At 45.3% G+C, this 17,576-nt stretch overlaps 1 protein-coding gene and 1 long non-coding RNA gene across 2 annotated transcripts in view; one reads left to right on the top strand and one right to left on the bottom strand.

Moving 5' to 3' along the window:
* The window catches only part of ARHGEF38 (Rho guanine nucleotide exchange factor 38), a 33,955-nt gene extending 21,986 nt beyond the window's left edge, over positions 1–11,969 (bottom strand). The window contains exons 1-3 of the mRNA XM_072335309.1: positions 11,655–11,969; positions 2,842–3,029; positions 289–412 (exon numbers count right to left, since the gene is read on the bottom strand). Coding sequence (XP_072191410.1) covers positions 289–412; positions 2,842–3,029; positions 11,655–11,838 — 496 coding nt within the window. The 5' untranslated portion in view covers positions 11,839–11,969. The remainder of the gene's footprint in view (positions 1–288; positions 413–2,841; positions 3,030–11,654) is intronic.
* Positions 4,504–10,951, top strand: LOC140251478 (uncharacterized). The gene is made up of 3 exons (XR_011903424.1): positions 4,504–4,659; positions 7,074–8,925; positions 10,349–10,951. It is a non-coding gene; the product is annotated as an uncharacterized lncRNA (long non-coding RNA).
* Positions 11,970–17,576: the final 5,607 nt, after the last annotated feature.

Raw genomic sequence — 17,576 nt, 5'->3', positions numbered from 1 at the left:
AGCATATCTCAGTGTTGCAGTTTTCATTCGTGATAAGCCCACTCTCTCCCTTCCTCCTTCCCCTCAACATCCAGAGGAGCAAGCACCATGATCAAGCCTGACATGAGTACAGCAGAGCCACTGGACAGGTTTCACATCTCCTTTTTCCTGTATTACTGTGGACAGCTTGTAGCACATTACTCTCTGAGAGTAGTGCTAGTTTAGTTTGATGAAGGTATAGGACAGGAGAGTGTTATGTTTATTCTTTCACATGGCTTTGTGTAGAACTCAAGAGGACAGTAAACATACCGATTAGTTGCATGGGTGGTTCCACATCTGTTGTGGCTTCTTCCAGCAGTGACAGCAGCTTGGCTGATGTTTGATGGACCGATTCAATGTTGCTAAACAAGCCATCCACATCAAAGCGTGCAATCTAGAGGAATACAAATATTAAGCAGCTACTGAGGAAGGATAAAGAAGGATACTATTTTACAGACCTTCTCTCGATGAGGCCTTCGTGTTCAGCACTTCAGGAAGCACAATTTCTGCAATATGTAATGTAAACATCCTTCTTGTGACTTTCGGGACACATACAGTTTTCAGATCAGTAGAATTTGGTTGCCACAGTTAACAAAGGGCGTTATTTTGAACTACTGGTTCCTAATCTGAAAGTGTTTACCCGGGAAGGAAATAAATATTAACATCCGAATGAAGAAAAGTTATTTAGCTGGCTTTAAAGTGTTTATTTTCCCACTGAGAAGAAGAATAGTTGGCAGTGGATCTGATTCCTTGTTTTCCAGTTGCTACATGAACTGGGACCTTTGTGCTGTAGTGCCAGCTATGAGGTACGAAGACTTTCAAATGGTGGTACCGTTTTAAGTTAGTTGTCCTGTAAATCCGAAGAGTGCAATCAAGACCATACAATTTCCACTAAAACTAACACTTTAAAATTCTGGGTATTAATATAATCAAAGGCAGAGACCAGGAGCACAGCACTGACTCCAGTGAACTGGTTCAGTTTACATCAGCAAAAAAATTTTTCCCCATATCATATTGTCTCCCTTACTCGTATTAAACAAAAAATGTTCAGGACACGTGCTTTTCGTACAGCATACTCCCTTGTGCAGCTGCGTGATAGTTAATATTCAGGGACAACAGGGGATAGCCAGTGGTGACGTGTTAACACTGAGAACAAAGGCGAGACAGATTTTGACATCCATATCTCTACCCACTGAACATCCCTCTCCATTAGAAACAGATCTGCTTACTTGCTCTCCAGATGCTGGGAGGATCAAATTGCATGCTGTTGTAACCGAATCGGCAATATACTTTCAGTTCTACCGTAGTTAATTTTTTAATAATTATTATACAGCTAAAACACTTTTTATCCATTTAGAAATACAAAGCAGATCCATTCCTAGGTCAATTTTCTAAATGTTATCCTTCTCTAAACACACTATGAACTCTCAAATATGGTAGTTTATCTGAGAAGTAGACTTAAAACCATACAATATTTTGAAAGCCTTTCAACAATTGCAGAGGTTATTACTTTAGGACAGTTACAATCTCTACTTTTCCTCTGTATTCATCTGTCACTGGACTTTTGACCTCCACTCCAGCACAATGCCTACATTGCTTTTGGAACTATGTTGTGACTGGACATGGTGACAAAGGACAGAATGAAAACATGTTTTCAGTTGGCTGGACAAGAGCAGAAGAATACAGCATGTTTGTTACGAATCTCAGTGAGTTTGAGTGTGCCCTCACTGCGTACTGGTCAGGAACCAGCAGAGAGAGGAAAAAGGAGTTAAGAACTGCTTAAGGTTAAACCAGCAGATGCCAGCTCTTCCAAAACTGGATTGGAACAAATACCGACAGTTTTAGGAAACAGAGGGATGGTCCTGCAGGAGTTTAAACAGTGTGAGTTTCAGTGGTCACAGTTCTCTGAGGAGGCAGCGTCAGCATCATCTAAAAAGTCTTTGTCCCCTGTACTACTATTTTGTGACCAGTTGTGTAAGGAATCGTGCGTACAGAACACAGGCCTGCGGTCTGTTTAAAATCACTTCTATGCTGTATTAGCAGCAGATATCATTTGTGCAGCTTCTGTGAACGCTACGTTGCAAGCCCCACGAATTTAAGTCTTTCTCTGGACAAGCTCTTCTATTCCCAGCTTGAGACTGCACAATTTTCCTAGAAATTGAAATATTGTTGAAGAAAAGGTGCTCTTTGAAGTCTCAGCTGAAAAGGAAACTGAGTATCATCAGCCTAATAAGATCTTTTGCCTGTAAGATAGCTCATGAGCCTTCCTCCCTCAATTTAGCTTTTCTGTGAGGAATGCAAATTTCCCAGGCGCTCACTGGGCTGTCTGTCATGCATGGTGTCTCTCCACCACAGTTGTCAGAGAAACTGGTTGAAGTAATTTTTAAGACGGAACTTAACCCTGATGGGAAGGTTAATGCCATTCCAGGCTGTTGCCATGGAAAATATTTCTTCTTATTGTTTTTTACTGCTTTTAGAGGTGTTAGTAAAGGTCTTCCAGGGCATGTGCCAGTGGTCATGGGCACAGCAAAATGGACAGGGGAAGCTGCCATTGCAGCCTAAGCCTGGGAGCAGGCATATAGCATCTAAGCTGCCCTCTGGGCAAGCACCTCAATGCCCAGAATCGGAAGTGTATCTGACTTCCCACTCTCCTCACTACAGTTCTTGCATATCTGCCTTCTGTAAAGCCAGCTCTGGACCTGCATCAGGCAGCACGCCACCCTTCAGGTTGCCATCTGTGCTTACCTTAAGATTATCTGCAAACAGAGCGTAGGTGAATTCAGATCTTGACATCATCTTTGGTCCTCCACCCTCGGCACTTACCTGTTTGTTTCTCAGAGGCTGAATCACTTCCTTGATGCAGAGATCCAGGTCACTGATATAGTCCCTCTCTGTCTGCACGAGCTCTGCAATGATTTTTACCCTCTTGGCCATCATGCATTTGGTAGTTTCTTCATCCTCCCGTGGCAAGGTGGTGGAGGATGTGGATCCTGACTGCGGGGCCATTTTTTCTGTTTTAAAAGAGAATTGTGGGAGGTCTGTAAGGAACATTATCATTTCATTGTCCCGGCCATGCTTCCTCTACTGCCTGAAACACTTCCCCACTGAACGCAGTCCTGCATCAACCCGGTCACACTGAAATCCAAATACAGATGATGCCCTCTAAAACCACAGCCTCAGGCTGAAATCTATTAAGATTTGGTGAAGGGTGAAAACATGTTTCTGTGGAAGGAAAAGGCTGTGTTTATTGCCAGTTTCACTGGAATAACCATTGTTCTGTACGATGTATTTACTGAGGTCTGTTCATGGGTCTGCAGGTACGGATGATGATGAAATCTGTAATTCTTTTAAAAGAGTTCTTTTAATAAGGAAAATGAATTACAGGAATATGGAAAAAACCTCCAATGATCAATAACAAACACTTCTTGTGACAACAGGGATCACTGGGGTCATGAGATTCTTATCTACTTTTCCACATTTAAAACCTAACCTGCTTAATTTGTTCCAAATACATGGAAATGCAAGGGAATCTTCTATAGGCAGGTTATTTACCTATGCTACTTGTGCACACAACCTACTTATCTGTAATGATGGCTTTCCCTTTGTCTGGTTCTGAAGGCAACCTGCAGGCACTCATGGCAGCTGTACAAAGGGCACAGAATTTTGTCAGTGTACACTGACAGTCTGTATTTTTCGTTAGGAAAAACACAGGGGGGAAAAGTGGAAGATTTCAGAGGGTATTCTGGCATTTTCCTGCCAGCCACAAGATGGTGCAGAGTACCAGCAAAGACAGACGGATCATTACTGCGCTCATCTCCGCATTACCCAGTTCATGGCTTGACAGCATCGTATTTTCTCGCTCAGCAGCAAAGGACAGGAATCTCTGCTGAGGATCAGGCTGTTATGCCTTGATTTCAGCTCCTTGTAGGAAGCGTACCGTATAATGAGCCACAAGCAAGCAGGATCTGATGCCTTGCCAGCTGGTAACTGATACCGAATAGATTGCTGTTGTTTGAATTGATCGTTGAGGGTGAGGTCATGAGCACTCAAGTGAGCACCAAGCGGAGCCCAGCTCACCCGTACAACACATGTCAATGCTGCAGATGATAACCTGGAGTTGGACTTGTGAGGAAGCCAGGCAATCTAATGGAGAGAGGACTTGGATCTCTCTTCCACTGAGAGTTGTAAGATCTTACAAACTCAATGCATCATCAGCCTCAGGCCCTTCTACAATATTCAGAAAGGATAGTTTTGTTATTAATCCCAGTCAAATGGATGTGAACACAGTTTGATTTAAATAGCTGCATTGGGAACTGCACCTCTGCTTCTGTCCTGGTAGTTTTCAACGGGGAGGACAAGGAGCCTGAACAAAGCTGAGGTGAGCTGCTTCTCCGGATTTTATTTTCTATTTTCTATTTCAATGTACTTCCCTTCTGTAATGTAAATCTTCTTTCTACCATTGAGATTTTAGCATTTAAATCTCTGTATAACACAGGCATAAACATTTTGTCCTAGAGTTTGTACACAGACAATGGAATGGAATGGAAACGCGCAGGATGTCTCCTCTCTCCTAGGCCTTGGAAGAATTTTAAGCTGAATTCTCCCCTAAAGAGCCCCTGCTGGTGTGAGTGTCTGCCTTGTGTGAGTATTCACCTCACTTCAGTTCTCAGCCCCCAAAGGTGCAGTGTGCTGAAAGAAATGGACTCAGAGCTCACTTCAGTGTGAAGAGCAGGAATCTATTCTAGTACTTCTTCATGGCTCCCTCTGAGCCATTGTGTGCTAGGGCTGTGGAATGAGCCCTCCCTGCCTGCTGCTTATGTGCTAACACGGCAGGTAGTAACCGCAATTACAGATGTGCGAGGAACCACACAAACAATACAGTTTAGTTCCAGTCCTGCCCCAAAACCAACATTCCTCTTGAGACCAGGTGTGAAATAGTTTGTACGCGTGTGACTGAACGTGAGAGTTCAGGAGGAAGGTCTTAGTTAGAAATGTATTGCCTTATATGCAGTACCACCATGGTATCAGATGGAACCCGAAGGTGAACACAAGATGCTCTGTAAAAGAACTTCTCCATCTTTTATAGTGGTGGCAGGAACAACATTACAGGAACCAAACAAAGGCACTGTATTCCACCTCAGGCTCAAAATCACAATCCCCAGAGAGGCTGGCTTTTTTTTCTATTTATGCCATTAGATCGCCCTGATCAAATTTGATTCGGGAATTATGTCAGGGCTCAGCTATTATCCTTGTTGCATGATAGATAATAACGCCAGGAAATAAAAACTGTTCTCAACAGGAAGAAATAATGGTGAGAAATAGCAGGTAGATGCTGTTTCCTTACGGAAAGCATGTTTTTTTTTTAATAAAAGCACCCTTTTGTTACAAGTAATTTTTCATTTTCACTCAACACATTCACATTTTCATTTTAGACGTGTCTGTCTCTGTAGAACGCAGGAGCGAGATACTGAAATGATAATTACAGCCAAAAGCTGTGATTTTACGTTCAGCTGATTGCTTTTGACCAGTTTAAGAACATTAGTAGCCTGCTGAAATCCTTGCAGAGTAAGTGAAAGTTTAATGAATGCACAAACAGCAAGTGCACATTTGAAATGCAGGCAGACTTGTTTCTACCTGGTAATGTAAACCAGCCCTGGAACAGTACAGAGAGAGGATTAGCAAGAAGAGACATTGCTGAGAATTAACAATCATAGTAAGAATTCAGCTCATTCATCCTTGGAAGTGACAGGTGTAAAAGTAAAAGAAAAAAACTGTCCCCCTCGAATGGTTTATTACACAAGTATTTCTTAAGACATGTGCCAAGGTGATTGGTAATTTAGTAGATATAAAATGTGAAGTGGAAGGCAGCATTTGCAATTGTTTTTTGCAAGGACAGTTATCTGCAGAAGCTGCCTTTCTGGAAGATTTTGCATTGGTGAGGGAGCTTATGACTTTGGTTTTGAGCCATGGAAGTGCACAGCTCTACTCACAGGACATGAGAAGCTCGGTGAGCGATGCCGCAGACAAAGCAGCTGCATGTGTAGCAGAAGCAGTTTCTTGCAAGTGTGAAGTCTAATATCATCCCTCAGCTGGAGACAATCCAGCAAAACTGGGAGACCAGTAATGCACAAGTACAGCATCTCCTAGGCACATGGACAGACTGCAGAAGCAGTCAGGGAAGGTTTATAAGATGGATGAGCGCAAATTTCCCAGGCTTTCCCCCATGTAGAGAGCAGCTCCTGGAGGTCTGCTCCAGCTCTCCTTCCTCCAGGTGAGATGCTCAGGGTGGATATTAGGTTTGCCCTGGGAGGGCAGGACACAGGTTTCTCCACACCTAATGCTTTTCATCTGGAAGCGAACGTAGAGGAATGGAATATAGCAACAAGTACAACAACATCAATGCATGAAGGGGAGTGAGAGATCTTTTTCTTGCTCAAGTGCTATTTGGAGGACTCCAAAGTAAGCCCAGCACTCACGTGGTGCAGGTGAGGGAATTTTGCCTGGCATGAGGCATAAGTTATCAAGGAACAGCAAATAAATTATAGCATTACTGTATTTTCACAAGTGAAACTTGAACCTCACGCCACCATAGATAAAATTATTCTCTGCGAAAGCAAGCCCTCAGATAGCCTGTACCCTCAGATAACCCAGAGACTGTACACAGGAATCTACACCACTTTTATCAGCTGGATTTGCAAGTGAGACACAGGCAGTTTAGGCAAGGAAATACAAAAAGGATTGGGAAAGGGTTGTAGAAAATGCCATTTTTTTTCCCCACACACATGTATATGCTGGCAACATTATTCAGGAACGGGTTTGACACTCAGGGACACGCTTGTTGCATGGCTGTTACAGATGCAAAATGTCCCATGACGGTATATGGGCTTCCAGGGCAACAGGTTTGCTCATAAAGCCAGAGACTTACGTGCAATTAGGTCATTCTGTCTTTGATCATTTCTTGTTCCATAAAGTGCAGAAAATATTTACATTCCATATGCAAGCTTTGTCTTCAATCCCTTGACAGCATCTCGCTTTAATTATATATCTGCTGACAGGACTTCAGAGAGATCCCATGTGACCATAGGGGAAGGGAAGAAAGCTGCTCATCAGGTGACAGAAGAATGCCCTCATTGTTAGCACCAATACCTACAAACAAGCCTTTCCAAAGTATCATACACTGATACAAATACACCGCACCGGTAGCACTGAGTGAGTATGTTACTAATGGGAGAACCAAGGAAGGGCTGCATCTGAACTGCTCCCCTTGGAGGCGCACGCACCTCCAGATCTGAAGCACACAGCGGGACTTTACTGTGCTAAGTGCTGTGCAAACACAGCAGCACAAAATGGACTCTGCTCTGAGAAGATGCGATCACTTCCCAGCCCGGCTGTCACTGCAGTAAGGTCAAGAAATACCTCCAGGTTTATTACAATGAAAGTTAACAGAATTAGATCCTCCGGGTTCAAATTTGCACATGGCGGCGTATTTTCATCAAGCCATCTCCTGCACATCAGGAAATAATCCAGACTTCTCCTCCTTTCTGTACTTCATTCAGCAAACCAGCTGCTCCAAAGATCAATACATTTTGCAACAGGAAATCACCGGCATTGTAGCACACAGAAAGTTAATCAGTAAACAAAGAGCAAAGCAAACAAGGAACTGGGGAGGGACATGGAGGATCTCTACTGCTGGCAGGAGATACAGAGGCCAGGTCATCAGGTGCCTGGTGGGACGGAGTGGCAAGCTGTGGGTGGGGAGGACAGGACAGAAGAAGAGCCCTGCTAGGACACCAAGGGTAGCAGCTTTCCAGGAGTTGTTATGATTTTGCGGGTTTCAGCTTCATTTGCAGTGTTGATTATTTATCAGAACTCCATCAGGCACAGGCAAAAAGCAAAGTCTGGGGTTCAGCCAGGAGAGCTGAGGCAATATGTTGTGGTAGCTGAGCGATTTGCATCAGTGTGCCTAATACCGATGCACTGAAATTAATGCATGTGCAAATCACTTGATAGCACGAATGACCCATTCCCAGCTAGTTAGAAAGAAGTCAGTATGTCATAGATCTGTAATGCAAGGAGTATCTTCAAAGCACACACTACCTTGTTGAACACTGTGAACATTCATCTCCAGCTCTTTCTGGGAGCCCAGCATTTTCAATAGCTTGTTTTTCATACCAAGCACAAGTTTGGCACGTGGTTATGTTCTGTCCTTTCTGGCTGATGGCGTCCATCCCCACAATTCATCTACCTCAGTCTGCCCTGATTCTGCAAACATGTACGTGCCAATATGTACATCTATACACACAGGTACTGCACTGGGATGATGACAGCTGTAAGTTAATTCACAGACTGATCCCAGCATTAATGCAATGCACAGATATTGATATTGTTACTTTCCCACCTGCTACTGATGGATTTTCAGCTGTAGGAGACCAGCACCTACCGGCCAAACAGCTATGGTAATACTTCTAAAAACAGCTGCTAAATGTTATTTTGTGCCACTTAAGGGTAGTAGGAAGAGCACATCTGCAGGGGAAAATTCTGCACTACAGGAAATAGTGAACATAGAGCTGGGCACTGCATAGAAATATGATAGAAGCTGGATCTAAGCTCTTAAAATGGCCCTGCATATTATTTCTGCCTCAAGTCCCAGTGAATTTATCTTCCTTAACCCTCTTCTTCCCTCTTTAGGAAAGTGATGTTCGCTTCCAGCTGATGGAATGCTGTGGATGGTTTGACCAAGGTGTGCCTGGACCCATCCCAGGACCCAGCTACAAGCTGAGCTCTAGGTGGCTGCATGGCTGTCTCACCAACCTGCCATTTGAAAGCAACACCTTGATTCTCCTTATCTAAAATGGAGCTGGTGGCACTTGGTTATCTCATGGGATGAGCTGAAATGGGCTCATTCAGGTTAGTCAAGCTCTTGAGGAATATAATGGTTAATTTGCACCTTGCTTCCTTTATCAACAGGAAGGAAACTGGGAGGCAATGCATGTCAGTTCACACCTGAGAAGGTACTGAATAGATGTATCTAGGATAATAATGAACCTGAAAATGGTTACTTGCATTTTTTAACGAATTCTTCATTTTGAAGTGAAAAACACTTAAAAAGAGACAAACAAACAAACAACAGCAAAAACACCACAAAACAAGGTTTACACTTTGACAATGCTATTACTGTTCTTATGTTTGTAGATATACAGAGCAAGCCACCTCTATTGCCATGGGTATCTGGGTGGTAGGTCCCCTTCCCCACCCTCTTTTAGAAAGCAGTTTGGATTCCATATAAAAGAACAAAACTTGCAGGAAGTCCACCCGGGTGCAAAGATACCTGACTCCTGTACTCGGCCAGGGTTGATTTTCATTTCCTGCTCTGGCAGGACCCTGCTTCTCACTAGAAACCTGTCCTGCTCATTCAAGATTCACATCTGTACGGTTTGCCCCTGTCCTCCACATCCTCGTTTGTGCAATGCCTGTTACAGCTCTGCAGACCAGCTGTTAGAAGACACATTAACAGGAGACTATGGGAAGGCAGCTAAACACGGAGCTTTCCAAATATGTGCCTCCAATTCATGCAGGACCAGACACAAGTACAGACTATCGTCACTTGAATCTTTGTGCAAAACATTTACTATTACAGAGCCCTCAGAGACTCCAGACCTGACAATATGCAACAGAGTGTTTGCATCACCAACAGAACTGTTTGTTTTTCTAACCAAGGAAGGAGAGCTGAAAAGTTTTGTGATAGGACAAAAGGAAACGCTTTCAAACTAAAGCTAAAAGTGGGGAGATTTAGACTGGACATAAGGAAGAAGTGTTTTACACTAAGGGCAGTGAGGCACTGGCACAGGTTGCCCAGAGTCGTGGTGGATGTCCTGTCCTGGGAGACAGCTGAGGTCAGGCTGGAGGAGCTCTGAGCACCTGATGGAGCTGTAGATGTTCCTGTTCAGTGCAGGGAGTGGGACCACATGGCCCTTAAGGGTCCCTTCCAACTCAAACTGTTCTACAAACAAAAACGCTTCCCTCAATACTAATTGTATTTAAGCACTGATGAGAAAAATGAAGAACATGCAAGAAGTACCTCATTGGCTTCAGTGAGTAACAGATTAGGTCTGGGACCTGTGATCTTTATCAGATCCAGGCACATCTGGATCACCACAACCAGATCTAGATCAGGCCTTTGCACACAGCTCCATGCCTTTCTACTAATAATGTAAATACCCTTTGTAGGAATTCCTACCCACTTTGGACTTTTACTCTGAGGACAGGCAACTTCTGATTAAATGCAAAGCCTGCAGGTACCTTGTTAGCCACCAGCATTTGTCTTTTGCAGATATAAACACGCACAGCAAGCCAGCACTGGGTGGGCACTCTGCCATCTGTGGCCGCAGCAACCTCAGCTGGAGGTGGGAGCTGCAAAGCCGGATTTACCACCCTGCTGGCCCATGGCCATCAGCATAACCTCACACACTGCCATGCCAGCCAAGACTTCCCTGCCTCCTTCGCTCCAGACTTCAAGCAAGAGACACTTCCGGAATGAGCACACTGTGGGGGAAGGGAAGAGCTGGTGCATTTGGCTGGATCCCACTCTACAACCAGATCTGAACTGGGCGGCCCACCGCACGAGAAAAACTGTTGTTCCAGTGACACACACACACATGTGTGTGCTGGGATCGCAGCCACCCAGCCGCATCGATTCCCACTCACACCCCCAAGCGCCTCTGCCAGAGTTGTGCCCGACTTCACCCAACATCTTTCATCTCCCCATTGATTAGTTGTCACGAGGAGGGAACGCTGTAATCAATGAACCTCTCAGTTGCTGTCAGCATATGCAGCCCCCATATAAATCCTATTATTTTCTGGTTTATTATTTTATTTTCTGTTTTTATTGTCTCTCTGAAAGAAAATTGCTTCCTAATTAAATGCATCAAAACCGTAATACAGTAACCTAAGGTATTTTTCTACTTTACTTCCCCATAAAGGATTACTGCCACAAGAGTGGTTGTCATAGGCAGTTATATCACTATTAGTAATAAATGTTTATATTGTGATAATACTCAAACCCTGCATTCGTGATGAGATCCTGTAGTTCAAGACCCTGAAAACCCACAGAAATCCATCAGTTTGTGTTTCAGAGCTCTCCCAGAAATAGCCACGTTCATCTTTCATGCTTTTCCTCCATTTGTGGCGTTGCATTTAATTTGCAATTGACAGGCCCAGTACTGACATAATTTGGCAATTCCTGGCCTGGGCGCAACTTGGTTATTTGAAAAGAAATGCTCTTCATAAAGGGATAATTCGAACCTGCATATCCATCAAAGCATGCATTTGGATGTATTTGAGCTCAGGCTCAGGCAATCTGAGCAACAGATTAATGCATTAGAGATGCTGGTATTTTCAACTGAAAGACAAAACTGCCCTGGATGCTTCTGATCAGTCAGCGCACAGCCCCACTACGTGTGGGAAGAAGGCAGGGTGGAGGCACGGCCTTTTCAAGTCACTGCCTGCGTTGCAGATGTGCTCTGGTCAAGTGGAGGAGAAGGACCCCTGCTGCAGATGCGTTGCACAGACTGCAGCCCAGAGGTGTCGTGCTCCCACCCAGCGCGGGCATCGCAGCACCCAGCGCGCCTCCCTGGTACCTTGCAGCTTCTGGCCGTACTCCGTCCTGTCCGACTGACTCCTGCGCAAGGCACCGTGCTCCCCAGCCCCGCTGCTCTCCACCACGGGCTCCGTCCTCCTCCTCTCCCCCATGTACAGCTTGTGCCGCAGCAGGGACAAATTCTTCCTCCGGCCCCCTACGCCGTCCGTGCTCGCCATGTCCATGCTGGCGCGGGGCAGGGGACGAGGGGGTGATCTTGGGCACGCAGCTCACCGCTCAGGGGAAGGCTCAACCTTTCCACCTGTGCCGGTGCGGCTCCACCTCCGGGAAGCTGCCGCCCCAGGCTGTGTTTGCATTCACCTACTGCGTGTGTGTGAGCCCTACGGGGCCGGTTTAAGAGCCAGCCCAAGCTGCAGCCACTGCCTTTCCCTGCTTCGGGGGACGCTCCTTGGCTCCTTTGGCTGCAGGGTGGTCACAACCCCTCATCAAGGTCAGAAACAGCGTGCGGCCCACTCTGATCCCACCCAGCGCTGTGTTCCTTTTGTACAGAGACACTTTTGGAAGCCCAGGCATGGAGCGGAGAAAGGCCTGTGCACACCAAGGGGATACTGGGGCATGTGGAGGAGCTGGAGGGGCTATTGTGACAAATTGCTGTGCTCTGATGGCAGCAAAACAGCTGCTCGCAGCACCCCTGGCTCAGTCCCTGGGAGAGACCTTATTATCCTATTTGCTAGCAATGGCCCCTGGCACTCTGGCACTGCCTAGGGATGCCGTGTCGTGCCGGTCTAATCAAACTCATGTCAAAACAGCAGGAGCTGCTGGCATCTCAGCTTGGACCTGACTTATCCTGGCAAGAGCCCCAACAGCCGTCAGCAGCAATCATGGCCACAGCAGTGACACCAGCACCGCAACCCCATTGCTTTTAGGGAGCAGTGCATCAGGAGCCCCGTGGGCAGCCTGCTTGTGTGAGGCGGCCACATGCCCAGTGGGTCACAGCTCATAGCTGCTCTGCTGCCACGTTGTAATGTTGCATCCCCAAGGACTGTGCAGGACAAAGTGATGAGCACAGGGATACAATGCAGCAGTGTCAACGCATATCCAACTTGTGTTTATCCAAAAAGAGCTTGTATCACTATGACGCTGCCTCCTGACCAAAGCCCCTCATTTCTACCCTGCAGAATTAAGAAAGGATGAAGAAACCATTATGCAATTCTCTATGCCAAATTGCAGTGCAGTGCCAGTGCTGCACAAAGTGTCCGGTCTGAACACAACCTGGCAGAGAACTAAAGCAGAGGATACCAGGAAGAGTCTCTGTGCTGGCACAGAGAAGGGACACACTACGCAGGCAGCCCATGTGTTACATCTCCTCTCCCCTTTGCTACTCCCCGAGAAACCTATGTGTGTTGCAAGACAGACCACAACAGTTCTTAATGAGGACAGCAGTGAGGGCAAGAAGTGTGCCCAGGGAGCAGGGACAAGCATCACAGCAAGGAATAAACAGATTAAGGTGGGAGTTGAGGGAAATTGGCTGCCCGATTTCCTTACGCTGGGGATTTCCTGAGATTTGTTTGTTTTCTTTTTATCCAAGCAATGGCTTGACATTCAGCAAAGGTGGCAAAACTGGTTTAAACGGTCACCACCCTTTTTGTCCCCTTCCCCCTGCAATCCTGTTCTCATTATCGGTGGTAGGGCACAAACTGAGCATCTGAGGCTGCATGGAGGAGGTGATCTGGCTGAAAGCCCCCTGCCTTCCCCCTGGGCCATTTTCCATCTGGATCTGTTCTCCTGTTTAGTTCATCACACAGCTTTGCCAGCAGTTGGAGGAGGGACACAGGGATACATGTGAGCAGCTGGAGGTAGTTGCTTAAGCTGGCACTGCCCAGAGAAGTTGTTTACCCCCACAAGGATTTTACCATGCTGTGCTTTTCTGGAAGCACACATCTCATCATCTCTATGAGATTTTATTATATTTACTTAATTAAGATTGCTTTAGGGAAAACTGGGGGATATACTTTGGCTGGGTGGAGGTGGAGAAACAAATTTTATTAAATTCTTGGCTTTGCAGGCTCTCTGCCACACGTGAAGAGTTCCAGCCAAGATATAATGGTTCAGGTGTTTATTACGACAGCAATCTGCCCACATGCAAGAGGTGTCTTCCTCTTCCTCCACCACTGCCCCGAATTCTGACAAGGTTTGTGTTCATTCAGCAAGGAAGGGGCTGCAGGGAAAGCTGGCTGTGGTTTACTCCTGCCTTTGAGCTTGTAGTGGTCTGAGTCCAGGCAACAGCAGCATTTCTGGGGCAGCAGGGAGCCCAAAGCTAGTGCACAACACAGCCTAGAAATGCAGCCCTTTCTGAAGCCTCAAAGTATCTCCTCTGTGCCATTTAGCATGGAAAAGGCTGAAAATAGCATGTCGGAAGTCACATTCCGCGTGAGGTTTAATATATAGGCTACCAGATGCAATAGACTCTTACTACTGTTTGCTGTACTTCATCTGGTCTATAATAAAGCAGCTGAGAAAGCACTGTCAGAACTGCACATGAAGAACTCAGCTAGCACTAGCAACCAGCTCCCAGTGGGTGAACAGCTCCTGTTCCCTTCTGGCCACAGTAACAACTGATGGCTGAGCTGTATCAAAGTTACTGAACTCTAAGAGGGAATATCTGGCATCTGTGTGGACAAAATGCTCATTTTACAATCATTGCAGATATCTCTTTGACCCCTGGGTGTTCTGCTTATTTAATTCTCCTAAGCAAACTGGAAGCCAGAGAATGTTAGCACTCACATACGGGATATTTACATGGAACCTCTCCACTCACAAGACAGAACAGGTGCTGGTGTCATCACGTAAAATATTGGTTTTGTGTTCCCAAGCAACTGTAGCAATTGCATACAAGAGGTTATTGTTGTACGATCAACGTTAACCTTTATCTTCATCCTGAGCTATAAACAAACCAGGAACGCCATCAAGACTGATGGCCATTAAGAAGGCAAACAGTTGTTTGTTTTGTTGTAGTTCCTCACAGCTGTCACTGAATATTTCTTTATAGCTTGGTATCCCAGAGCACATACTCAATGTGGTGCTGTGGGCTGATTACCATGCTGTTCCCTATCAGTGGAAGGAAGCATTGCAGCTGCAGCTCCGTGGCAGCAGCACCAGGCAACACCTCAAATTTGCTCAGCACAGTGGCCACCAAATGAAAAGACAGCCTCCTAATGCACTGCACCGTGCCCCCACCAGCCGGCATGAAATTGCAGCAAACCAATGTAGCTCAATGCCAAGATCAGAAATCTTTCAGGATGGGAAATGGTGTGGCCACCTTCCCTTCTGGGCCCGTATACTGCCTGAGAACCATCGCTGTAATTAACGGTAGATTAATCAGTATGTTTAATGACACGAGTCCACAGGTGCTCCTCATCTTTGCTTCCCTACATCCTTGGAATTAGCTCTCGTCTCTGCGCAGTAAAGCGATTACACCCAGTGGGTAACAGAGGATCAGCATGGTACAAGGAAATGCTGCAGAGAGATGTCCCACCCCCTCCACGGGTGGGAGGTATCAGCAATGGGCTCCGATGTCTCTATTAGCCCCCAGTCTCCACACACACACCTAGGTGCAGATAAAAGCAAGCCTGTACCTCTTCTTGCTCTGCTTGTATGCATGAGTCAGAGCAAAGATATCTTTGAGAGACAAAACGTTGAGGTGATAAGAGCACTCACGTGAAAGGCCCACCAAGGACTTTGAGCACTGGGAAGCTGCAAGAACGTTCACCCTATCTGTCTGGGGCTGTAATTGTAAGATAAGAAAAGAATGACAGATGAGGATAAAAGCAATAAAAATGGAAGACTTAAGGACAGGTAAAACTGAAGTCTACTACGCATTCATCTTTCGAATGAATGAATCAGAACTACTTTGAAATATACGTAGGGGAAAAGAAAAAAAAAACAACCCAACTTCAAACACTTTTCCATAATGTAGAGCAAGAAAAAAGCCTGTCTTGTAGGTGGGAAGTAATTTTGTGTGGCAGTGTCACCTTGCCTCTGACTGCTGATCTTGCCAGACTGGTGATTCCAGTAGAGAAACAGATCTTTGGAAGCGAGAGCACAGCGATGGTTTCTGTTAGCCGTCTCTAGTGTTTCTTCTCTAAATATTTGTCAGAGAAATTAATAAAGCATACACCTCCGGGGCTCAAAGCAGCCTGCGGGTGTTTTAAAGAGGGAACAGCTCAATCTACCAGGCTGCGCAACCAAGCTCCTTTGACTGCCACAAAGCCTTCTGACTCCCAACAAAGCTGCTGCCCCAGATTACACGTCCAAGGGGCTGAAGTGCTCTGTTTGTACAGAGGGACACAGCTTTCAAATGAAACACCTGTCAGGAAGGAGAGGGGTCACCAGGGCTTGAACTGCTCTCAGTGTGCTGTTGGATCTGCCTTTGTCCCATCAGAGCGTTTTATTAGTTCACAAAACACGCATGGAGCCAGGCCAGCTTTCCAAGGTGCGGGCTTGGAGGGGTGGAGGAAAAAACTGTAGAGCAAACTGAGCAGATGCTGGATTTCTGCAGGGTTACAGCTGTGCAGCAGTTTGCTAAGGGAAATAATCCGACTCTGTCTATCAAGTAGATGGCACTGTGATATCAAAGCTAACGAGGGAAACACATGCAAATGCAAGAGGCAGATAGAAGTACAGGAGGCTGAATCTTCATTATTGTGTTTTAATGTAAAACAGGGAGGGTAGGAATTACCAAAGGTAAAATATTTTTTGAGGAATCCTTTGAGAATTGTATGTCTGACAACTTGAAAGCTGAGAGGGAAAGGGTGCACTGAAAAGGCTTAATTTTCACTGTGCGTCCCTATTTTGAATGAGTATAATTTTTCAGCTTTGCACTAAATCTTCATGTTTCCAAACAATGCATTTTTAGATTTATTAGAACCATTTTTCTTTTCCGTTTCTCTATTTTGTGCACATAAGCAGCCATGAACGAAAAAGGAAAGACCGTCCATTTCTGTTGCTTTAGAGTAACGAAGGTATGAGTATTAAAAAAAATCAAGTTTCAAACAAGTTTTGGTGGGACTCCCTGTAGACTAAAAATCTCTGCTTTGTGGGGCTTGAAATGAACAGAGCACTGATGTCTAGGAAGGAAGGAACAGGCTTCTGTGACAGAGCTTGACACAGCCATGGATCCTCACCTCTCGAGGACACCACATTCTAGGCAGAAGTCCAGCAAAGCGGTGGCATGCCTGCCTGGCCAGCAGCATCCACTGCCAAGAGACACCCTGCCTACTCACGGCCATGTTAATCTGGCACAGGAATCCTACACTTCGTTACAGGCAGCGTAATTAAAAACATGGTTAGAAAAAGAAAAAAAAAACCACATAAAACATTTGCACAGTATCATAATGCATATATATATATATAAACGTACAGTGCCAAGTATAAACTGTTAAAGGAAGGATGTCCTTCAGGCTTAGGTGATTACACTGCTGCTGAGTTTTTGCTATACACCAGTGGCATTCTGGTGGAATGAGATTCACCCCTGTGGAGGGGGCAAGCATAAAACCTAAGTACCATGTAAACCCTACTTAAGTCTTATGGACCTGCTTCTAACTCCGTTGAAATAAATAGCAATATTTTCACCGACTTTCAGTGAGACCTGTTTCAAGGTCAATGAATGGGATCAGTCCTATACATACCTTTTGCTGACCCAATATATTAAGGGTTTGGATATAAAATGCTTGGGAATAAAAACATGTGAAAGAAAGACCTCAGCTGTAAAAGCTTTAGTAATTTTAGAGAGTTTGCGTTATCTAAATACAAGAATCAAAACATGAATTTGCTTCAAAGATTCAATAATGTTAAGTAAGGAAGCTGCAGCATCACCCAAATCTGTGCATACTTCTGTCATGTGTCATGTAATGTATAATACTAAGAAACACTGTCAGTTCTGTTTGGGGCTTTCTTATCGTTA

This window comes from Excalfactoria chinensis, chromosome 4, assembly GCF_039878825.1.
Source record: "Excalfactoria chinensis isolate bCotChi1 chromosome 4, bCotChi1.hap2, whole genome shotgun sequence".
NCBI classification, from domain to species: domain Eukaryota; kingdom Metazoa; phylum Chordata; class Aves; order Galliformes; family Phasianidae; genus Excalfactoria; species Excalfactoria chinensis.
The sequence above is the reverse complement of the archived record's forward strand: the minus strand, read 5'-3'. Positions and strand labels throughout refer to the sequence as shown.